Genomic DNA, 24,757 nt, shown 5'->3' on the forward strand with positions numbered 1-24,757 from the left:
GTTTCTGTGCGCACTGAGTCAAACTGTTGAGGGACATTCTTCCAACATGAAAATAAATTCTTTATTGCAAGCTGTCATTTCAGTGTTTCACTGGAAGTGCAATTTTCAGCACCCCAGAAACTGGCTGGCGATAGATTTAAGCTTCTTGCTCCTTGGAGACAGTGTTATGTATTCAGACAGGATAGCAATATTTATATTGCAGACAACATAACGTCCAAAGCTGCCTTTCAGAAACAATGGACAGAACAAAAAATTTTCCAGTATTTTGGCTCCACTGACATCATTATCGAACAGCACAATCAAGACAGCAGAGAAAGACGACGACAATACAAGTGCTGACTTCTCGTTTTCCTCTGTCGTCTTGATTGCGTTACGGTGCCTACCAACTCGTTAAGTAAGTTCACCAACACGTATGTGGTACATATTATGTGGCAGTATGCCCATATTATGGAAAGTCAATGTGTAGTATTGCATGCAATCTGTGCGTCACGTCCTAATTAATGTGCATACTTCCCAGGTTTCTCAGGCAGAAAAAAACTACTGGTTCCGGCGCAGTAACCTGGACTTTCTTTAGGGATAAAAAACAGATTCCTGGTTCATTGCCAATTAACGATAGTACCTTGAGGGAAGAAATCTTGTGCACCGAAGATGCTTCTCCCGAGGTGTTTTGTTCTTTGCACATCTTTGACAGCAGTAAATAGAGTTTTGACGGTATCTTTGGCAAAATTCATTTTGCAAGCGTTACTTTGTTTACTCATTGGTTCCAGGCAAGTGTTCATTCATCATCATCCTAAATACGCCCACTGCAGGACAAGTGCCTCTTCCACCTCCAATTAATCCTCTTCTGTGCCAGCTGCGCCTACCTTACCTCTGAAAACTTGCTATCCTCATCCGCCCACCTCACTTTTTGCTGCCCCTTGCTATAATTGCAGTCTTTTGTAATGCGTTATCACCGCAAGGGCTCATCATGTGCTTGGGCAGGGCATGCAATGCATTCACATTGCATGCCTTGCTCATTTTTTCTTCATTTCATCTATCCTGGAATTAGTCTGCTCTCTTTCTATCTCTTGACATTAGATCCATTATTTCCCTTTCCGTTGCTTGCAGAGCTGCTCTGAACATAGTTTCAAGCCCTTTCGTTAGCATCCAAGCTTCTGCCTAGGTGAGTACGGGCAAGGTTTTGACTTGTACGCTTTTTTCTTGAGGGATACCAGTAAGCTGCTATTTATGACCTGCTATTTATGAAGCAGACACTAGTTTACGTGAATATTGTGCCCAGGTTTTTTGCTCTGCTCCGACACCAATTTGTTTTCTTTTATATCTTCAACAGCACAGTCAGTGGGAGAGACTTGCAAGATGAATCGGCATGCCAGGATACCATGCAAGGTGCCGAAGTTGTCGTGCCGCCAGCGCCACAGCCTCCACCACCAGCAGCCGCCTGTGCTTTTCCGAGCTGCAGCACAGAGCAGCGAGCAGTAAACAAGCGATCAGCTACACAGAGGCGCCAGACATGCCACCTGTCTGTTCTTTAATGTTTGCTTGCAGAACAGCAGCAATGCCGCTTAGAATTAGAAAATTCCAGAAAGAAAGAAATGGAGATGCGAGAGCGACATCTAGACATCCTTGTGGAAGCAGGGCGAAGAGAAAAGGAGCTACTTTCAATCTTAGGCCAACTTGTGAAAAAATAAAATCTTTGGAATGGCAGCTAATTCTGTGGTGATATTAGAAGCACATGAAGGGCGGATGTGGAACTAACGATTTAAAATTTTCTTTACTAATATGTATTGACAAGAATTATACACCATACCTGAACTGCTGAATAGAAGAGAGCCTACAGAAGACAAATTACACCCCAGAACACAAAAAATCACAGCAGAAGTGTGAGTGCAGGTGATGCACACCTGCCAATCGATAGCTACAGCACATGTTCATCACCTTTAGGTTCTGTCTCAGAAGGGATTAGCCAAGGCATCTCTCACTTCTTGGCCTTGTTCATTGAACACGGTGGTGGTGTAAACTGGGTGTGCGTAAATGGCATCAAGTACACGTGTTTCTTGGTCCCACTGCTGGTCCACGCTATCCTTCGATGCTTCACAAATATAGTGAAGGGTGCACGGAGCCCTTACTCGTCTTTTTGCACTTTGCAGTTTGCACTCAGTTCTTTTTAGAATGAAACGGAAGCGGGCCTTCAGCCGCCCAAAAGCATTCTGGACAATTATCCTGCTTCTGGACGAGTTATAGTTAAATGGCCCTTCCAGAATCCCAGTTGCTGCATTTGGATAAGGCTTGATTAGGTTGAGAGTTAAAGGAAAGGCCTGGCCGCACAAAATGGCTGGACACACATGTGTTTCCAATGTGTGGTATGTGAGTCTGGAAGAGGTCGCCGTACACCACACCACTCAGCTTTGGCCGTCCATCTACATCAGCATCGTGGCACTTTCCGGGGTTTCCCTTGTTGATGTAGCGGAAGCGGTATTCGTGGTCCACCAAGGAAAAAAGGATAATATTGTGCCTTTATAGACAAAAACGGACGGACACAAATAAACATTCACCTATACTGTGGTCCAAATGGCTGAACTGTAATGATTTACTAGTTGTCAAGGTAGCCATAGAAATGACCCTTCTTTACACTTCTATTCCTCTTAGTAGTAGTAACAGTGAGAAACAAAGGGCAGTTTGATATTTCCGAACCTCACAATGCAGCAGCATTACCACATCGCTTACCAATTCATTGCTAACAGTTCTTGGTTATTTAAAGAAAGAATTAACTACAGCCTCAACTCGTTCTTCCACGTGTCAACTATTACAGCATATTTATTCGCGACCACCGAATTGTGAGACTGCAAAATGGCAGCCATGCAGGGCGCTGACGGCATGAGGGAACCCATGAACAGCGTAAAACTCTTGTATGTGCTGTTCCATTTCAATGCGACGCAAGATACGGAGCCATTCACCCTCCAGGTTGTTAATCACAGCTGCGATAAACTCCCTCACCCCACATTCACGGAGGAGCGGCATACAGCGAAAAGATACGCGACACTTCTGCCCTTCGCTGTTGAGCAGAGGCGGTACGATCCAACAGCGACGCATTTTTCAACAGATCTCACATTTCTGATGTCGTGTCCACACGTTCGAGGTCGGCCGTGCATGACTCTATCAGGTATCTGAACGTCGTAGAGGATACCCGGAAGCACTGCCTGAAGTGGTTTTCTCCCAGATTGAGCAAAGTGTCCTCGAACTGCGTTTCTGTTTGGTCCAGGACCCAACGTTCTCAAATAATCTTGGGCACACTACTTTCGGCCACAGCAACGATGATGGCAAGACATTCGCCTGCAGCTGTTCTTCGAGGGTTCGCGACTCGCGTGCTTGTGACTCAATATCAAGCTTAAGGCGCATCAATGCATTGCGAGCCTGAGCACGTATGCAGCATACTTCTGCTGCGAAGCACATGAATTCTTCCACCTGCCTTGTCGCCCTGTTGGCCGGTTCCGCCAATTTCGCCTATATTGGATTCATCTCTTACTTGTTTCGGATCGTGGTGCATTTTCTACTGAACAGCATGTAATGAGGTATTGAGATAGCTTTGAAATTAGCTTGTAGTAATTATATTGGCAATAAAAATGTACTAACTAAACAATTACGCGAAAATAAATTGATTTTGACAAAGTGTTGCGACATCTATGGTAACTGATATCATTTTCAACTGACACTTCTTTTTGCCATGTGACAGCGCTCACCGAAAGTGTCCTTCGCTCAAAGAAAGTGCACTTCGTGAAAGTGTCACTAAATTTGCCCGTGTGACAAAGGTATTACTCTTATCGTGAACAATCTAGTGCAGCTCACTCGTTCCAGCGTTCGCGTAAGCAGTCGTTACTATTTTTTTTAATCGAAGTTCTAACCAGCATGGCGCAAGAGACATCAGAAAAAAGAAGTAAATTTTTGCCAATCTCTTTTCCGCTTCTTATGTCTGACGTTGTGTGATGTGTCGAAAATGCTGGTAGGGTGATGCTTGGAATGCTCTGTGGAAAGCCGCGCTAAAGCTGGTTAAAACGCGTTCGTGTTCGGAACAAGTGCGAGTATGTTTTTTCTTATTGATTCTAACCAATAATATCGATGCTTGTTCTAAAATATTTCACCTAAGTGGTCTTTTTGAATCCTGACATTATTACTGGGTGCATCAGTCACTGTATTCTCAAAAGGAAAACCACTTACGAGCTGATAAGGTGTTCGACATAATTTTGACCAGATCAATCTCAAATTAACGTCTTTCTGGGCAGTTGTCAGTTGAATATTCTTTCCGACCATTGAGGAAAACTAGACATGGTTTCAAACTACCCTAATTAACCACATTATACGATTAAAACCGGTTGTCACAATTAGGTACAGCAAAAGTGCGCTTTCCTTCACTGAGTATGAAAACCTAATATAACAACAAGTAGTAGACAATGGCATAACCTCAGATCTAGTATCTGTTACGTCGGGAGTGCCTCAAGGTCCTGTTTTAGGGTCACTTTTCTTTTAAATATATATATTAGTGACACATATTTAGTTAATGATCTGAAGCGTGTTGAAATACAACGCGTTAAAAAGCAGATGACATTGAACGTGAAAAAATATATACATGTATTCTTCTACAAAAAAAATGCAATTCAACTAATCAATATTGACACCACGGTGGGTCCTAAAAAGTCAATCTACTTAAAAATATTTTGTAGTGCATTTTTTTAAGCAGAAGGCACATGATCAGTCTAGGTTAACAGTGCAATTAGTACAGCTGAACCATGCATCAGACTCTTCGAACGTAATCTAAAGAACATAAGTAAGACTCTAAACTAAAAGAGGCCCCGTATCATCCTCCCATGTTAGGCCCATTCTTCAGTACCCCTGTCCTGTGCAGGACTCGGTTCACCGTGTTCATATTGCCGCGAATCTTTGTAGTATTTCTTTGCTCATTCTTTAGAGCTGCCTGCACACCGCTTTATCGCTTTATTTGTGATGCGAGAAGCGACCATATTTATCGCGAAAAACCAATAAAGCGGCGTGCCGGCCGCTTCGAAGAATGAACAAAAAACTTTACAGAAATTCGCGGCAAGCGTGACTCGCTGCGCCGAAGCAAAAGCCCTAACGAACGGAACAGCGGCTGAAGCCGCCAAGATTTTCGTGGATTGCATTCTTCTAATCTTCTGCGACACGGCGCCCCTGAAGGTGGTCACCACGGACAGAGAAAGAGCGTTCACGGTGGAACTGATACAAGCCACCCTGCGTTACAGCTAAACAAGCAACCGGACAACAACTGCATACCCTCCGCAGAACAACGGACTGACGGAACGTCTGAACAAAAGCATCACTGATATGGTCACCATGCATGTCGATATCGAACAGAGGACCTGGGATGTCATCCTGCCTGACGTCGTCTTCGTCTAAAACACCGCAGGGCAGGAGACCACCCAGATAACGCCTTTTAAGCTAGCCCATGGCAGGGAGGCCATGACCACGCTAGACGCCATGCAGCTCAACGTTACCGAAGATGACAACGTCGGCGTCACCGCCCACCTTCAGCGCGCAGAAGAAGCCCGAAGACTTGCCCGACTACGAACTGAAGACCAGCAGCGAGGAGAACCGTCAACCTGCGAAGATTCGACGCGGAATACAAGCCAAGAGACCAAGTCTGGGTTGGGATGCCGGTATCGCCGCCGCGGATTGGGTAAAAAGATTTTGCGCCGCTATTTCGGCCCGTACGAGGCTCTTCGTCAGCTAAGTCAACTGGACTGTGAAGTTATCCCTGAGGCAATAACAGCATCTCAGCGACGCCGCGTACGACCAGAACTTGTACCTGTCGTCTGTCTAAAACCCTATTATGCGCGCTAAACGACGCTGTTTCCACACTCGGTGTTTATTTCTGCGCATTCCGCTTTATTTGTTTCTAGCCGTATTATTTGTTTTAAAGTATCGGGTCGATACTTCTTTGAGAGGGAAGTAGTGCCGCGAACAATTGTAGTGTTTGTTTGTTCATTATCCAAAGCTGCCGGCACGCCACTTTATCGCTTTGTTTGCGATGCAAGTCGCGATTAGATTTATCTCGATTGATCGCAGCCAGGCGGAGCCGATTCTACGTTGTTCCAGAATGTTTTATTTACTTTGCACGAAGCATCTCGAAAGTTCGCTATCAGCTTTAATTTCAGAACGGCCGACAGCGGCGGGCATTCTGTTAGACGACGACCGAGCACGCTTGTTGCTACGCCGGCGCTGAGCGATTCAGTCCAGTGTGGGCGAAAGTCAGTACAAACAAAGAGTTTTGTTTAGACGCCATTTTCGCCGTCTTTCTGCTTTCCGGATTGCAACCACGACTTCGTGACAATATTGATGCACTTGAGTGAGTCCAGTCTCTTGCTGCGTGCTGGTTCGTCCTGGGAAAGTACGATCGCTTTCTCAGTTTCACTGTACTAAAGAAACACCTAGGCTGGACGGCGCTTTGAGAACATGTAAAAAATCTAAGGCTGAAACTTTTTTACTCTATTTACCACAATGAAACAGGAAGCTGTGCGTCTTCTTATCTTCATGCGCCCCATTCGAGAAGATCACAAATGTAGAGTTCGACTTTACACCGCCCGGACTAATCTTCTGAATTTTTTTTTTGTTCGGACCACTACTGACTGAAACAGTTTACATCCGGATGTGGTGCGCCGTAGCTCTGTGAAAGGAGTTTACAGATCTCTTTGCCCCCTGCAGTAATGCATGTGGCGCTGCCAGTTCTTTCTGAATGAAGAACAAATAACTATTTTGCGAGTTTCCGTAGGAGACTCTGAATTTTTTCTAATCTGGTATTCTTTTTCTTAGTGGGTGATAGAGAGCCTGACTTTCTTTGGCATCAATAAAAGAGTTATTTCAGCTGCACGGTGCTTATCTGCGCTCAATCAAAATTATTTTGTGGGTGAATTAAATTGTTGCGGACACCACCATGAAGTTGCCTGTTTTCCCGGGGCAAGAAGAGTAAACGCGTGTTTACGTGACCAGCTCGAGGCACTTGACCACTCACTCGTACCGATGGTTATGCTAGCCCGGGATGCCACAAAATGCCTCAGATCTTATAGTTTACTTTTTGTCTCAGGTATTAACAAGAGCTAGGCAGCAGTACGTGGACAAATTTTGTTGCGCTTAGCGCGTTATCAACCAGGAAGTAAAAAATTTGGATTTTTTTCTATTTTTGAAACAGTTCCAAGTCCTGGTAGCATTTCACGTTCTCTTCTTGCAGTTCCTGGCACCTAGTGAGGCTTAAAATGTGTTTGTATGCAAAATGTTGGTAATGTGTAAAACAAAACTTTTTGCCTTCTAGTCTGCAATGATTAAAAAAAACGCACTCCAATGAAGACAACGCTCCGAAAACTTCTGCATGGAACGCACGCATTCCGTCAGATTTGTCACTTGGATCTTTTTGCAGTCAGGCTGCGCAGCACACAATTGCGCACAAAAAAAGGCTTGAGGATCACATTATGCCGCCTGAATAATATTGAAATCCTAGTGCTCCGTTTTTAACTTGCCGTCAAATCTTGTTTGATCGCGTGTCACCTGTATACTGATGTCGCATACGACCACCCATGGGCGACATCTGCACAGGCGCTGTCCCGCCCGTGTTGAGTTGCGCCCCTGTTCTCCCCATTTCGCTGCTCGAGAGCGGACGTGGCAAAGAATGTCACGTGGTACGCGAGTCAGGAAGTGTCGCGATTTGAATGACGTCGCTTTGCTCTCCAAGCAGGCGCCCAGTTTTCGAATGCCGTGTTTGATGGCCCAAGTTAGTTGAGTCTCAGCGGCGAGGGCAGTCGCGTTTTCGAAACTTTCAGAAGTGTTATTGCTACTACTAAGTGCCGACTATAAATCTCGAAATATTATCACACGCATATCGTTACTAGTTAACCATGGGATTTTAGAGTATCTCTTTCCACTTTTATATGATTAGCCGGTTTTTCGACGCCCTCCAACACTGGTATTGCCGTAAAAAGCTTCTGTTCACCTCAAAAACCATATATTTTAAAACCAGTGGTGGACTACCCCGAAACACCTGCTTGTATATGATATTCAATTTCTTCTACGCATTTACCACACACTAGACATAAGTCAGCTTCACGGTTAAATTTATTCTTGCAGCTAGCTACGCTATTCGAGGCATCCTGATCTAGTTTCAAAGAATACTGTCCTGCCTCTTAAGTTTTCGCAGAACGCTTCCTTCCTGATTTGGCTTTTCGAATTTCTATGCAGTTTTACAGATTGTTTCTTTTCGTTGAATTTAAGCAGTTCTCAACTTTAGCTTTTTTCACCGGTCCCTTAAGAGTCTTCATTTTACCGTTCTTGTTTATGGAATACATAATGGTTAGTTTTTTTTCTGCCACTGGGAGTACTCTCTATCTTTGTAAAGATTTAATACATTACCGGCTGCTGACGTGTTATCGTCCTATTTCCTGATGCGTTCTTCACATAGTGTTTTACTTTGAGCTTACCGTGTGGCGAGCGATGTCTAGCCCACATCCAAATGCTTGCTTGTGGTTTCGCTGTGGGCATTTAGCACTAATCTTTTAACAGTTCTGTCATTTTTTTCTCTTCCAGACCGAACTTCTGCCCTTACACACAAAACCGAATTACAAACAGTAAGCCCTGGCACAAAAATTACTTATCAAATGCCTGTCAGCACTTGCGGGGCCACATAGTGTCCTATCTTCATAATTGCAGCATCTGCCCGCCCTTTTTCACTTACAGTGTCTTCATGTCTCTTCCGTGTATACCTGTCCTCCGTTAACCCATGCCCCAATGTATCTGTAATCTGCCACTTTTTATATTCCATGGCATTATAGTATAGGCAATTTATCTGCTGTATCTTTTAAAATCACTCGGCATTACTTAATTGCACTTAAAGTGAAACCTAAAGAGTCTCCTTCTTCTCCACAATGATTAACAAGTAAATGCGAAGCTTTCTAATAGAACAATATCGTCCACTTATAGTAAAGAAGAGAGCCGCTGCTCTGCAAACTTTCCGCCTAGTCTGTGCGTTAGAATATACCCAAGCTTATTGTCTTGTAGCCTTTTTTTTCATATCTATCACATAAAGCATGAAGAGCAGCGTTGATATAGCTGAAGCCTGCCTTAGTACTTTGCTTACCTCGGCAGTTGTAACATTTTATCTCATCCGAAGCGATTTCAATTTTATTGCTTCGGTATAGTTCATTCAGGGAATCAATTACCTCATTACCGATAGCTCCATCCTTTAATATGTTCTGCTGGAATTCTCTATTGACGTTGCCGTACGCACTGCTTATCTATAAGAAGGCTAAATACAGACGTTTTCTACAGAGCTATTTCTATGCGTTGAGCAAGCATTAACTGATTATCATCTAAGCGTCTACCGCTTCATAACCGTTCTCAAGTTCTCCGAGCCTCTTAATAGTGCGAAAGCACTTATACGCACACCAACACCGGCCAAGAACCTTGGCGCCGTACGTTGGATCACCGTTCGAACACGTATGTACGTACGATCTTGCGCCGTTGGTACGCAACCCAAGCACCACTTAACCTTACCCGAGCTACACGGGCAAGGTCAGGTAGTAACTTAGGTAAGCTGTGATCAGTTGGGAGGAGCGTCGCGCGCGCTGCGGCAGAGGTTCCTTGGGGAGAAAAACATGGGTCGTGCACGCCCTGCCGGTGGCTGCGATGGTAACAGCCAGTTGCCAGTGCACAGGCGCGCCTCTAAGCCGCTGCGCCACTGCGCTTGTAGAGGCATGAGGACTAGCCGACATGTATGAATAATAAGTAGAGAATGACCAAGTTTGAATACATGAGCATCAACCCGCCAAAGATATTATGTCATGTCCCTACGGCGGAGTTTAAGTGGTCCCTCCAATTCAAGAATGAACCCGCGCTTTCGCGAGTCTACTCGGTTTAACTACGTTAAACTCCTAACAGTTTTTACTTTGTATCCGTACCTGCCTTTATAACTGCGTTGCCTGCATTGGCAGCCTGTATATAATAATGTTTTTAATCGGTCTGACGGATTTTGTGTTCGTCCTATCTCCTTTTCTTTTATAAGCCAAATTTATTCTTCTCTGTCGTCAGCTGTCCGGAACTTTTTCCTTTTTTATTATTGTTTCGAACTTTTTATCAACATTTGCTTGCTTCTTGGACCAAGTGCATCTTTAAAGTAGTATGGAATTTCTTGTATCATTAACGCTGTTCATTCAGAAATATGTTCCTCCGCCTTTTTCTAGATCTGAGCTGCTTTCTGCTATAATGTCCTGTGTTGCTGCTTTTTTGGGGGAGAATACCCTATCGTCGCTCCTAAGTGTCTCACATAAAAAACTGAAGTAATTTAATATAAACATTTTTCTTGGCATTTTTCATCCATTCTAGCTTTCCGTAAGTCTTTTTACCCAGACAGCTTTTATGGCGCCGCGACTTTCTTGGGCCACCTGTAGTGGCAACGCGAACTTCAACCACCCAGCGATGAGTGGGCTGCTTTAAGCCACCTTTGACGCGGATCTTTAGTTCCAGTTTCCTTTGACTATAAAGTTCTAATTTTTGGCTTATTTCATCTTCTCAAAGCTGCGTCTTCTGCTACAAAATTCACGTTATATTCTGTGCGTCCAGCGAGATCTTAGTTGTGGCCAATCATGCTTATTATAAAATAATATCGGCGTCGTCGACAAACTATTTTGCACCGTCAGTGAGACATTTAACAATATTCTCCTTTCCTTGCCTGCTTTTGTACCCCGTGTAAAATTTAACTACTCTAGCAATGGATAATGAAATGGGTAGACGTGCTCGTTATGACGCACGTGACGAAAGCCAACAGCCATTGAAATCAAGGACCATAGGGGATGTCTTCGTTATTTGGTGCTTTTCATCAATGAGAGATTAATAAAAGCCGAAGAAGAAACAATAACACGCCACCGGTGCAATTCGAACCCATAACCTCCGAATTTCGCATCCGGTGCACTACCAACTCAGCTAAGTTCACAACTCTCCAATCTTCCGGTTTCGGGGATATTTATGTGTAGTGCAACTGAAACTTGAGGGCGTTTACCATTGCCACCCTCGTGCATGGCTGCGGAAGTAGCACGTTATGTAATATCGCTGTAAACCTATTCTCCTGGCTCAACTTTCCTTATTTCACGAAGAACAGTTCTCACGTTACCGCGTTAACAGTTACCACAATCTGCGCCCGCGGTACTGTAGCCTTTATGGTGTCAACTCCAAGAGCTAATCTTTTCGATAACTCCACCCATCTTTCCACCAAAGCTTCCGGTTGAACAGCGAGCTTGGCGGAACATGGGAAAAGCTTTTATTAAAAAAAAATCAAAAATTAACATTAATTATTATTCGGTTCTCTGGTACAATGCATTAGCGTTGCGTTTCGTAAGAGACAAAAAGTCAAGACATCCGGTTGATTCTTCTTGAGCAAGTGAACATTTTTTTCGTATTTTTTTACACCAAAACTTCCAGCCAGGAAATCAGCTGCCTCTCCACAATCTTCTACCTTCTTTTTAATTTTTTACAATTTTGAGCCAAAATCAATGTTTAGCAGGATACGAAACGTAAGTTGCGTATGATAAAGTTGAGTGAACAGAATTATCCGAAAATAAGTCACGGGAATAAGAAATGACTAGTTCTTTCGTGGAGGCGTTTGCAATAGCAGTTTCTTTTTATTTCATTGCATTTGTGCAGCTCTTTGGCCCTTTTTCACTGCTTGAAGAAGCAAGCGTGGCCGCGAGTCCAAAGCGCGGGTCAAATTTCTTATGTCTATCGGGGGCCATCTGCCTTTGTAAGTTGTTAGCTTCCAGTTCGTCGAAAAATGCCTATTTATTGGCACCTAAAGCAAACTAGAGGATGAAGAGTTGATATAAGCACGAAGATATTGCTTTTATTTTATCAACTGCGGCAGTTCTATATTCCTGATGACCTTCTATCGGTCTTAAGGAAGAGTCAATAATAGAACATTCTAATTTACAGCATTCTTCTAGCAAAAGTTTTGGAAGTAAACGTCCAAAAAAAGTGAATAACATTTACAAAATAACACTTCTTTATTGGGTACATTTCAGACTAGGATTTCTCCGGTGACCAGGATAACATTGCATTTCTCATTCAGACGATGAGTCCATTGCAGTGGCGAGCAAAATTTCTAAATTAGAACGCAGCACTGACAAGAGCGAAAAAGGGCTGCCATAGCAAGATATCCTTCTAAGGCGTCAAAAAGGACATTTTTTGTATCTGCTCCCAATCGGTCAAAGCTTTCTATATCTGTGACGTGAAGAGTCGCCATAGCCACAAATGTCATTCTTAACTCTTTGATGGTTTCTTCAAGAATATCTCTCAGCTTTTCTGTTTCATCCTCTTGGTGATCGTGGATTTCGTTGATTCCTTCAAGAGCATTCAATACTTTTTCGACGCCTTTTCTTATTTCTTCTAGTGCAGCTGCATCATGGGAGATTAGCATGAGACTTCGCCGATGTGCTGTGCTAACCTGAGTTACACTTGCCCTTTGGAAGACGCACTCTTCTGACACCTTCTGCAATCCGTCCTTGATGCCCCGCAGTGAAACCTTGATGAGGTATTGTTCCCTCGCCAGAGTTGCATTGCAAGCTGCTGAATAATTTTTAAGCAAAACTTGTTCACTGCACTGTGATTTCAGGTGTGCAATTAGGTCTCTTCGAAGAATATGGGCCGCGCACTTCGGGCAGCGCGCAGAGTGGAACCCGCAGTTCGTATGGAAGTGCTTCAGTATCGTCGAAACGTCGTTGACTGCTTCACAGCCGTTCCGTCTGTTCCAGCAACTCACCTGAAAAATTAAACAACACTGCTTAATAAAGCTTCTGTAGATTATCTGCGGCACTGACAAGAAGATGTGGTGTGTGTGCCTTCAATTGCGTGAAATGTACGGCTCTAATTGGTACGTGGATCGCCCACCTGGAAAACATCATCATATGTGTTATATTTCAGAGCATACAAGCTGCTTTGGTGTATCCGCCCCCACACATTCAAAACATTCACTGAAAACCACGATTCGCCCAAACACTTTTTTGACGAAAAAATTTACACAGGCACAAATCGCACCACTTTAAGTCCATATTACCGTGCCCATGTCGACGCCATTGAAAAAAGTCACACTATCGAAAGCTCAGCAATTACTCTGATCTCCTTGTTGACTACACATTCAGTGCAGCAATTGAGGAAAACGCAGACCCAACTAAAAAAAGCTGAGCAGGAATTATATGACAATAAAAGCGAGATACGTAACACACTTTTATGAAGTGTGATCAGTCGATTGGTGTCAACCAATCAGTCAAATTGTTTGGCTCTAAGTATTGCTTTTCACGTTACATTCTGTGATATATTCTGCTCCCATGACTTAAATAGACCGCCATGTCTCGTGGCAGGGCTCTGGTGGCGTAGGATAACGACTGTCATAATAAATAAGACTACCTAGAACACCACTGTTCATCTAGTGGTCTCTGCCAGTCTCCTCTAACCGCAGGCACTGTGTATCTTGAGATATTACAGGAAGGACAGGAAGGAAGAGGACCAAAATACAGCAAGTGTAGCCCGTGGCATTCGACATCGCCACAGGCCTTGGCATCCAGCTTGTGCCAACTGCTAAGGGTGAAAGCACACGGAATCAGGAGCATTTCAGTAATCTAGGTTGGCTTATTTATCCTTTTGTTTTCTTCCCTCACATTTCATGCCCATAGTACCGTTACGTATGCTGCCACTCTTTATCAGCCGTGAGGATAGCGGCTACCCGGAGCGGATGCGTGAACGCGATTGTGGTGAAGGTGTCGCGGAACACGCTAATCATCGTGCCGGCTTTTAAGCGATGCATATTTTGCCACCTACTCACCTGTAGTTTTAAATGCCAGGAGCAAAAAATACATAACATACGTTTCTTAAATGCAAAAGGGACCATTACAGCATACAACCTGCAAATATGTAAGGTTTAAAAATTCAACAGAAGTCGCTTATTTTAAAGCAGTCAATTCTCTCTCTCTTAAATCAGAATTTCTATACTGAAACCCAACTCGCTGAGCATAAAAAGCAAGCATTGGCAAGCTTAAGTTCGCGTGGTAATAACACGCTTTCGGAAAGCTGCCGCCTGTCTTTCGATGCGGCTACACCTAAATTTTCACGAACTATTGGGGACACAACTGCCCAGCATGCCCATTATGCCGACTTACTCGACTAGATTTATGCCGACCTACTCGATTAGAGCGCGGGGAGGCACCACAGGCTGAAGCAGGCCATGTTAAGCGGTCATAGTGCATTGGTGGGGCTTACATTTCGCACATCTGGCCACGTACCTTTCATGCCGTGGCCCATTTCACCGTCTTTTAAGCTCAACGTGTTCATTTTATTCAGTAACACTGCAGGTAGGTACACTGGCATAAGAAAAGAGGTGTTTTTCAGGAAACAAAATGAAACAGGCATGGTACACTTAAAGAAGCACTGATCACACTTCGAAGTAGCTAAAGTTTACAAAGCTAGTTTTTAACGCAGCTATGAAACAGTTTGACTCATTCGCAATAATTAACTAGATATAAAAAGCGACCAGTAAATCCTAGTCGTCTCGTCACAGTAAATAGCTGAAAATGAGCCAAGCGTCATTCGCACAGAAGCGGCATTTGTATTTATATGCTTCCACACCTCCTTGCTTTTCACACCTTACGACTTCTGGAAGTGCTTGTGCGCAGGTGCCTTCGGGGACGTGACAAATGCCGGCCTTAAAGGGACCGTGAGGAGAAATTGAAGTTGGCTTGTATCGATAGAATACCAGCTCCTGATCACAAAAACGCCGCTCTTACTGAAAACAAAGCTCTTGTAAGGTAGAAAATAGCAAGAACCAAAATACAGGTATCGCCGCCACAGGCCAAACTCGCAAGTACAAGCGTAGTGACGTCTTAGGACAAGAGACGCCACCTTGTAGGAATTTTTCTTCCTACATGGGGCGCGAATCTCTCAGGCTGACAAAGGAAGATGGGGCGGTTTAATATTGAAGTAAGTTTTGTTTTAAAACCGATTGTGTACTTTTATCACACAAAAAAGGCAGACAAAAGGCAACCTGAATGTTGGAAGCAAAGAAAACCGATGCTTGGTGGCGCCACAGGCGGTCAGGAGAGTTTCGATTTTTTAAAGCGCTTCGCGTCTATGAGGTTTGCGTGCCCCGTGGTTTTGTTTTTGACGCGCCTTGATTTACAAGCGCCGAACAGCAGAGGAACTCCAAGTGCCGGTTCAAGTGCTAGTTAACCTTTGAAGGAGCTTGTTAAGGTTTGTCAGATGATCGCCACGGTCGATGAAAAACTATGATGGCACGATGGTCGGTAATCGTACAAGGCAGCACTTGTGTCTTCGCACTCTCGCCCGGCGAAACATTCCCGGCTGTGCCAGTCCACTTTAAACTACTTAACGGAAATCGTTTATTAGGGACGGGAGACAAGGTACAAGGCAGTTCAGAAAAATTGCTGATGGCCTAGCTCTGTTAGGCCAGGATATACGTAGCGAAAGCGCGGAGATTTCTGCATCGGAATAGTGCATTCACTAGATGCGCCTTTATTGACAATTGCTACTTGAGCCGTCGTGGTGGAGTGGTAGCGTCTCGGCCTCAAGCGCCAAAAGCCCTGGTTCAATTCCGAACTTCGGCACAGTTTTTTTTTTTTTATTCAGTGAGTGGGCGGGGTTTTTCAGTGGCTCCTATAGATGTTGTCAACGAATACATTGGTTAGCGATTAAGCGCAGGCTCTGTTATGGCGCGTTTATGCTCCGGCGTAACACACGCGCACGCGCTGCACGGCGACGTTAGTCGGCCAAAGCGAGACCCTCTATACTCCAACTGCGCTTGACCGCCGACGCGTTCGGCGGCTTCGCCGCACTCTGACCGCACTGGCGGGGACACTTGGAGCATGTTTCTATATCGCACCGAGTGCGCCAGCCGCCGTCGGCCCTGCCAGACTGATTCGGCTCTGCGGCGAGGTGCACGTTGTGACGTAGTTCAATAACTTCGGCAGTTGGGCGGAGCTGTTCTTTTCGAGCTCTCGGCTAATTTGATCCATTCATGGTACACATACGAAGGTACATGCAAGTGGGCGAGAGAGCCCGATCCAGTGGACCCGTTGGATCTAGCGGAAGCCGTTGAAGCGTCGTGCGTCGGCTTTAGTTTCAAGGCGCCCACTTTAAACGCAACCTATTTGAGCACCTATCCGTTTTTTCTGGCAATAAAATAAATAAATAACTTGGCCCCTGCAACCGTGGGAGACCTCGACGCCGCCTGCTGGCCCGTGCAACCGCGCCGTTCAAGGAATCCCAATCCGTTGGCCTCAAAGCCCCGGCCAGCCTCCGATGGGCGCAACGCGCCGACCTTGTCCTGGCGCCTCGCGACTCCCCGCACTGGGGTTATGATATTTAGTTTGCAACGGCTGCTCACTGAGGAAGGTGGAAACGACCCGCCGGCGCCTAACCTAACCGTTCTCCCTCAAAAGCATCGCACGCTCTTTGGGGTTGAGGTCGCTGAAATGCAGGCCGGAGATTTTGCGAGAACTACGTCGTCGGGTTCGGGAACGGGATCCATCGCAACGCTGGCAAGACGCCGGTGCAAACGTAAACAGAGCGACGGTAGCGACCCCCGATAGATGCCGTCAACGTGCGGCGGCGGTAGCTTTCATTTCGGCAGCTGCTAGACCGCACCGCTAGCCGCCAGAAATCACGGAGTCTCCGTTTACGTCACGTTCACGTCAATCTGTCCTGTGACGTCATAAGAGTTCTCCGTGTCGTCATAAGAGTTGTCGAGTTTGAATCAGAGCAGCGGGAAAAACTTTTTCAACGTCGAATCCAAATTTCTTTGAAATAAATGCATCTTTCCCTGCCGGACAAGCGGCAACAAAGCCATGAAATGCCGAACTATCAGATTTTGCTAACAAAAAAAATTTGATAGGGTTCTCCTCAGTGTCCCCTTTAACACAGTCCTCCATGGCCGTACGGCGCTTGCCCTAATCTTTCTACCCTAATCCCAATCACTTTATTCCGCAAGTGCCCTTGCCTTCTCGAAAATGATGACCGCTGACGTTTTAGTGAGTTTTTTAACGTGTCCACCTCTGTTAGAGTTGCGCCTGTGCTCCCGCCTTCTGGAGTTTTCACCAATATCTATCTACGTGTAATCGATACATCACCTCAAAGCAGCAGGATTTGCCCTTCTCTTGAATGCCTCAATGGAAATGAAACACCTGAGTGTTCCTCTCCTTTCCTGATGTTATTTCGTTTGTAACGCGAGTATTTTGAAACTGGTATCTCAACAACAACGTTTGTTCCTTCTTCGCTGTTTGAGATTTCAACATTTTCAATATACTTCATTAGTTTTACCTGTTATTTTTGTGCTGTTCATTTGCACTACTGTCAAATGACAAGCTTTAAAAACAAATTAACAAATCTGACGCCGATTTCACAAAAGCTGTATGTTCTTGACAAGCAGCTTAATGATGATGTAAAAGCGAAGCTTCATGAAGCCAATATCGATATGAGAGAGTTGAAATAAAAATTTCAAGGATCGATAGCGGCCAGCAGCGCTCAATGACATTACCGTGTTCCTCATTAAATTTCCAAAATGAAAAAGTGCTGAAGCGCCTAGCTTACGTAGAGCAGTACTCAACGCTAAAAACAGTACAAGGAAAGTGTGCACGCTCTATTAATGGGATGATTCAAAGCCCTAGGGACCTCATTTGGCTTCAAGTTTGAATGCTTTGTCTCAGCTAGTTACTTAACGAGCGAAATCTGGTGGCCTAAATACGCAAAAAACACCGTGTTCTAATGCGCTCTTTGGAGACAGATGCCTTTGCACCGTAAAGAAATAATCACCATTTTCTTCATCTAAATATAATCACAACATTTAAGCTCGCAAGAACAGATTGGCTGTTAGAAGACGCGTAATGTACGGCCAAATCAGAGTATTGGCTTCTAACAAGAATTAGGGTAGGCTGTTTGCGTGAACAACCTCTGGATTGCAAGCAACAAGGTGCATTTGTGCCTCAAGGTATGTCCTTGACGCACAAAACCAACTTATCACTGAGATGCAGTCGCGACTTGACTCGATGGAGACAGCGACAACGCAAATGTGCGCTCAGATAAAGAACCTTCAAGCTCATGTTGATGACGCTGAGGACCGGTCACGTCGGAACAATGTAATATTTTATGGCATCCTTGACACTGATTCTGCAGAAACTTACACACAATCTGAGGAAGCTGGAATCAGTCTTTGTTCCGATACCCTACATATAACAGTTGATCCAATGAATATTGAACGCGCGCATCGCCTCGGCCGTCACACACTTGGCAAAATAAGACCAATAATCGTCAAATTTCACTCCGACAAAACGAAGCTGAATATTCTGTCCAATAGAAAAAAAAATCAAAGATACTGGATACAGCGCCGGTGAGGACTTCTCGCCTGCTGTTAGGAAGGCTCGAAACCAACTTATCACCTTTGCAAAAAGGAAATCTACGGCTTATATACTGAGTTACAAGACCTTGTTTATCGGCCGCGCACGTTAAGTGTTTGACGACACCTCGGAAAATATCAAAGAAATATTATAGCACCCACCTAGAAAAAGCGCCCCACAGCATCACTCCAGGTCTGCGTCCCGACTAACACCTCAGTTCACACTTTATTTTCCGTAGTTTTCACGAACACCCGCAGTTTTATTCCTAAGAGGGAAGAAATCTCCAGTCTTTTTCGCTCATCCAATAGCAATATCCTCGTACTAACCGAAACCTGGCTGACTCAAGAAATAGACGACAGTGAAATCCCGGCAGATTTATCGAACGTTAAGCTTTTCCGTAAGGATCGTCAGGGGTCTCGTAGCGGGTCAGTGCTCATTGGGTTTTCTAATAATTTACCATTTTAAATCGTTTTCATTTCGTCTGATCTCGAATAATGTGTCCTTTCTGCCGTTGTTCTCGTCAGTCAGTACTTCTTGGTGTTTGTTGCAGCCCCCCCCCCCCCCCCACCCGCACCGTAACCCCGGACTTTTCAGAGAAACTTAACTTGTTGTGTGAAATTACTGCTAAATATCAAAAGCCACGCATAATTCTCATTGGTGATTTTAATTTCCCGGATATTGACTGGAATACTAACACTATTACAGCATCAGGTACGGTGGAAGCCAAGAAATTCATAGAAGTCTGCCTGAACTTTGGCCTTACAAAAGTTATCCCAGTTAAAACAAGAATAACGCAAACGAACGCTACCGTTTTAGACTTACTACTCGTCCGCCATCCCGAAAGTGTTAAGACGGTTACGATTCTTCCTGGAATAAGCGATCACGAAGTAATTCATGCCAATAAAGCATTACCTCTTCGGAGCCATATTTTCAAAAAGACGATCCGTTTGTACAAGAGTGACTATACAGAGATCAATCGTGAACTGGATGCCTTCTTTGAATCTTTCCACACTTATTTCCATAGTCGGTCTATCGAAGAAAATTGGGCTGAATTTAAGAACAAAATTATTGTGACTAACTGATCTGTCATTCCTAAGTTCACCTTCCGAGAGAATTCTCAGAAGCCATGGTTCACTAAAACCCTTAAACGTCTGGAGAATCGAGAGAAGCGTCTTCTTCGCGCAGCCAAAGCACAAACTAACCAGATGGCCTTGGATAAGTATGACGCTGCTGAAAAGGCATATAACTCATCTGCCCTGAACGCTAAACGTTCCTTTTTTAACAAGGACTTGCCTAAAATTCTGCACATTAATCCTCGGAAATTATGGGACATTATCAACTCAAAACACAAACGCGATGTCAGTATAACAAATGAAGCGGGTGACGTACTTATTCATGCCGATTGTGCTCACATGTTCAATATTGGATTTCAGTCAGTGTTCACAAATGAATCTGATGTGCCATTTCCAATGCCAAACACTTTTCTTGATGATTCCATGTTGCCTATTGAATTTAACACTTCTGGAATCCTGCCACTAATCGATAAAATGAAATTTTATTCTTCAGCTGGTTTAGATAATATCAACGCCAAATTTCTTAAGAATACTAAACCCACCAGTGCTAGATATTTATACTTCTTATTTCAGCAGTCCCTCTCTTCTGACCAACTTCCTCAAGACTGCAAAAATGGGAAGGTCATTCCAGTCTTCAAATCCGGTAACACAAATTCTTCATTAAATTATCGCCCCATTTCTTTAACAAGTGTACGTTGCAAGCTCATGGAACACGTCATATTCTCCCATATCATTGCCGACTTGGATGCGAACAATTTCTTTCATTCTGCGCAGCACGGGTTCCGGAAAGGCTTTTCTTGTGATACTCATCTAGCCCTCTTTATCCATGACTTGCATGCCAACCTAAATCTTAACCTACAAACTGACGCTATAGTTCTTGGTTTGAAAAAAGCTTTCAACGAAATTGCTCACAAACACCTGTTACACAAGTTACCTCACCTTAATATCGATCCTAATGTTGTTGAATGGATTAAAGAATTCCTAACTAACTGCACTCAGTCCGTCTTTGTAAAGGAACGCACTTCCAGCTTCCTTCATGTAACATCTGGCGTCCCTCAAGGTTCCGTACTACGTCCCCTTCTGTTTTTAATTTACATAAATAATGTGCCCTCGCATGTTTCCTGTAAAATTCGCATGTTTGCTGACCATTGTGTTCTTTATCTAACAGTTAACAACATCTCTGATCAATTATCTCTCAAAAACAACCTTAACAAGATTCAGGATTGGTGTAAAATCTGGGAATGGAACTTAACCCTCAAAAATGCAACGTACTCTCGTTTCATCGTCGCCGTAACCCGCTCGTGCCCTTCTATCATATCGACTCCGTTCCCGTGCTGCCAGTAGAATGATACAAATATTCAGGCGTAACCTTGTGCGCTGACCTCTCCTGGAAAAAGCTTATAAATAACATCATTTCGTCAGCTAACAAATCCCTTGGTTTTCTAAAACGTCTTCTTCGTGATGCGCCCGTGGATGTTAAGTTATTAGCTTACGAATCACTTGTGAAATCGAAATCAGAATATGCTTCACCCATTTGGCACCCACATCAAGCTTATCTGACCAACGCATTACAACTTTTGCAAAACCGCGCCGTTAGATTTATTCATTCTTCATACCATCATAGCACGAGTGTTACATATCGGAAATCTCTTTTAGGCATTCAGCCACTTGAGCTGCACCGCCGCACAGCCAGTATTTTATTATTCCACAAGTTTTTTTTACAGCCATCTACGAACTGCGCCCTACATGGTCCCTCCGGCACGCATATCTCACTGCACTTTCCGTCAACTGCAATAGCCGTCCACGTGCACGCACCATCACCTTCAAGCTTCATTTTTTTTCTCACCGCCGCGGGCTGGAAAGGCCTTCCCGCTGGCATTGCAGTGATAACCTGTCCCGCGAACTTCGCGCGTAGAGACTACAGCTATTTGTCATCATCATAACGCATGATTACTTGCTATCACATAAAACGTACCCACCCCTTATGTAATACCCCTAAAAAGGGGTCTTTAAGGAAATAAAATTCATTGATTGATTGATTCCTGAAATTCACAAGGTGTAAAAAAATAAAAAGGAATGGCTCTATGTATGAGCCAAGAACTACTGGACCAATTTACAGAAAAACCAAAGACAGCCAGATTTTCTTCATTCGTTTGAAGTTCGGTCACAGGGTTTTAATACGGATATGCATTTGTTATAGTTGTCACGTTTGAGGTTTTAATTGTAATACCAGGTCTAAAAAAACCACGTACCCTCCACTAGACAATCCTTCATAGCCAATGCGTCGCTATGGCGCATAAAAGCCTCAATATCCCCAATAAAATCAACAAGATTTGTTACAACGGTCCAAAAGAAAAGTTAATCTGCGCAAAGGTTTTAAAAAGCACCACTCAAGGGCTTTTCACATCATCTACACAAGATATAATACAGAAAGGTATGTTCATCTCTAAAAACACTGAGCAAGCCTAAAATGAAATTGAAATTGCACGTGCTACAAGAGATCTCAAGAAACAATAGAAAATAATAAAGACTTTATCAAGTGCCATAGCGAATAATGGAAGAAAAAAATTGAGCTTAGTGACCAGTCTACAGAAGCCAACTGTCAGTGATAATTCAGTCAAGAATATTTTTGGGGTGTCGATTATGACACTTCCAATCCTCACAGAAATTTCAGTAACACGAAAGTATTTGAGTTTTAATTTTCGTACGTCGTCCGCTTAGCAGACGTTCCGTTCAGTAAATACCCTCAAAAATACGAGTTTCTGTGTAATTCCGTCAATTCACATACGAGAATAGTAGCTAATAATAATCAATGAGCACCATGCTTTTAATACCACTGCCATATTAAAAAGATATACATTTACACAGCCGTGAAAAACAGCTCCTTTTAAAGCAGTGTGCTAAAGGTGTTACAAATGCCTTGAATCTTTCGGTATTCTTTACTGAAGTGATTCATAAACTTTTTTTTGCATATAGATTAGTAGTGCCGATCAAAAATTTACAAAACTAGTTCCGTTCAATTAGCCTCCTTGGCATGTTATTCTAAACAGATAGCATTAGTTTGTCAACCGACAATGTTTGAGTCAGTTCAGAAAAATGATTTATTATCCGTCCCTCTAAATACAAACTGGTAATATTTTACTTATTCGCACTAGGGCAACACGTACGCACAGTCGGTTTTCATCAACACTAAAATAATTCTTTACGTTGATGACCCAACTTTCTCTGCAGTTGAACATTTCTCTGCAGTCTGCATAATTTAATATTAATACTATTCTACAAGAGAAGGCGCAATACCCTATTATAAATTCAATCAAAGCTAGTTATTTTGTTATCCTAGACTCTCATCTTTGCAGTGCATTCTTAAGTACTCATATAAAAACGTCTAGTTACTTCGGGAAACAAACACCCAACGCATTTACACCAGCAATACGCGTTTCAAAACAATTAGGTTTTCAGGAATATGAATTTAAGGAACAACATATCAGTCCTCCTTCGCTGCTTCGAAAATCATAATATCGAACATTAGGTAGGCATGTTTAAAATTCACAATTAATTTTCTCTTTGAAATAAATCCATGAAAACTTTACATAGTTGCCAATTATTAGTAATGAACCACCTCGATTTGATTAAACACATTCACATTTCATGCAATTACGTTGTGGGTAAACCAAGAAGTATGTATTTGCAAACTATCAACTGCAGCGAAACTTCTTTTTCGAATTCAGTACCACGCAACATCAAGGAAATGCACAATATTTCTATTTGGAATATAAGATATCGTGATTTCGTTCATCTATGGTAGTTTTTTTCTTCCTGACTGAAAATGTGCATTTGTATGATTGTCACACTTTTTGAAAAATAAGTTTCCATTATATTGTTCACCTTTATTCTTAAACGTGTAACTTCTCATTATACTTTTATACTCATACAGGAAGAAAGCAAAGAGCCGAGTGATTGATGGAAGTGTGTTAAGACGCACAGAAGTATTCGAGAAATATTCCTGACATCTGCGTTGAGGAATCAAGCGCTGGCTTCCAATGGGCTAGTAAGTGGTTTTAAGGTGTGCCGAAGGGCGATTCCTTAAGTGGAGAGGGCCACTCTAACTAGTGTCAAGTGTAGCTCGACGAAGCCCAAAAGCGGCAGCAAGTACTTGAATTTAAAAAAAACCGCTCTCAAACTATTTTAAATGGCTTGAGTCAGCCTTTCTTTATGTTTGTATTTACAATATCTCGCGGAATGTCTCCTCTCGTCTTTAGCCAGCATAGATAACTTCCCCGCGGCAGCAGCAAGCAAGCAATCACGGCGTCAGTGGACCGCCATAAAAAAAGGTTCTTTGAATGTGATACGAAAAAAATTCCGCTGGAAATAACCACACGAGTTACATACTCGCAACATCCTTGATTATATGAGCCAGGTTAAAAGGACGCTAGTGCCGGGTATGACCATCTTAATCTTTAAAAAAATAAAATATTCACTACGCATCGTTGCTATTACGATTAGCGACATTTTCTTCACACCAAAATGTAGCCAGTGTTTCTGCGACGTCACATGTGCAATGATTTTTGGTGAACTGTGCACTCGTATTCATCAGAGAAAAGCAGGCTAAATACGTTGGACGTTTTTCCACTTGCTGCGCCTTAGAGCTTTCCTCCTTTCCTGTCCGAATGCGAGTTTCAACCACAGCGACTGTGTACCTGTTTTCCGAGGATCTTCTCCGGGGACAGTGTTCTGCACTCCACTTCCTCCTCCGGGCAACCTTGAGCGTCCAACGCACAAGCTTCTCCTCTGGCCTTGCATTTCTCGTAGCACGGCTCGCAGAGGACGTGGCAACACGGCAGGAAGAACGTCGTCTTGGGCACGTACCTGCACACGCTGCAGATCCTGTTCTCAGGAAGAGGCTTCACAAATCTGAGCGGCCTAAAGTCGATTTCCTTCGAGAATCCGACGAGCACGTACGATGCACCGCGCTCCGACATCGTCCGTGTATGGGGTATGCCGAACTTTGAGCCTCTACTGATAACACGTTAAAGCAGCTCTTTACACGCCCAAACCTCGTCCCGGGCAGTGATAACAGCTGCCAGCAACCGGTGTACCGGCGTATCGGTGGTTGGGTTTGACACTGGCACCTTCGTTTCAGGAACGGCTCTGTTTTTGCTTTGAAAAAAGACACAAATCCGTGACAGTTTAGATTTATGATGAGTCTAGACAGATGTGTAGACGCCTGAT

General features: G+C 43.7%; 1 protein-coding gene across 1 annotated transcript; it reads right to left on the reverse strand.

The window, feature by feature from the left end:
• Positions 1-11,912: 11,912 nt before the first annotated feature.
• On the reverse strand, positions 11,913-24,522 carry LOC144104058 (uncharacterized). Its single transcript, XM_077636843.1, has 2 exons — positions 24,226-24,522; positions 11,913-12,817 (listed from the first exon to the last, which is right to left on the reverse strand). Exons 1-2 carry the CDS (start codon positions 24,505-24,507, stop codon positions 12,161-12,163), a joined length of 939 nt encoding a protein of 312 aa, XP_077492969.1. The 5' UTR covers positions 24,508-24,522; the 3' UTR covers positions 11,913-12,160.
• Between the last annotated feature and the right edge of the window lie 235 nt (positions 24,523-24,757).

The sequence above is a fragment of the Amblyomma americanum genome, chromosome 9 (genome assembly GCF_052857255.1).
Source record: "Amblyomma americanum isolate KBUSLIRL-KWMA chromosome 9, ASM5285725v1, whole genome shotgun sequence".
NCBI classification, from domain to species: domain Eukaryota; kingdom Metazoa; phylum Arthropoda; class Arachnida; order Ixodida; family Ixodidae; genus Amblyomma; species Amblyomma americanum.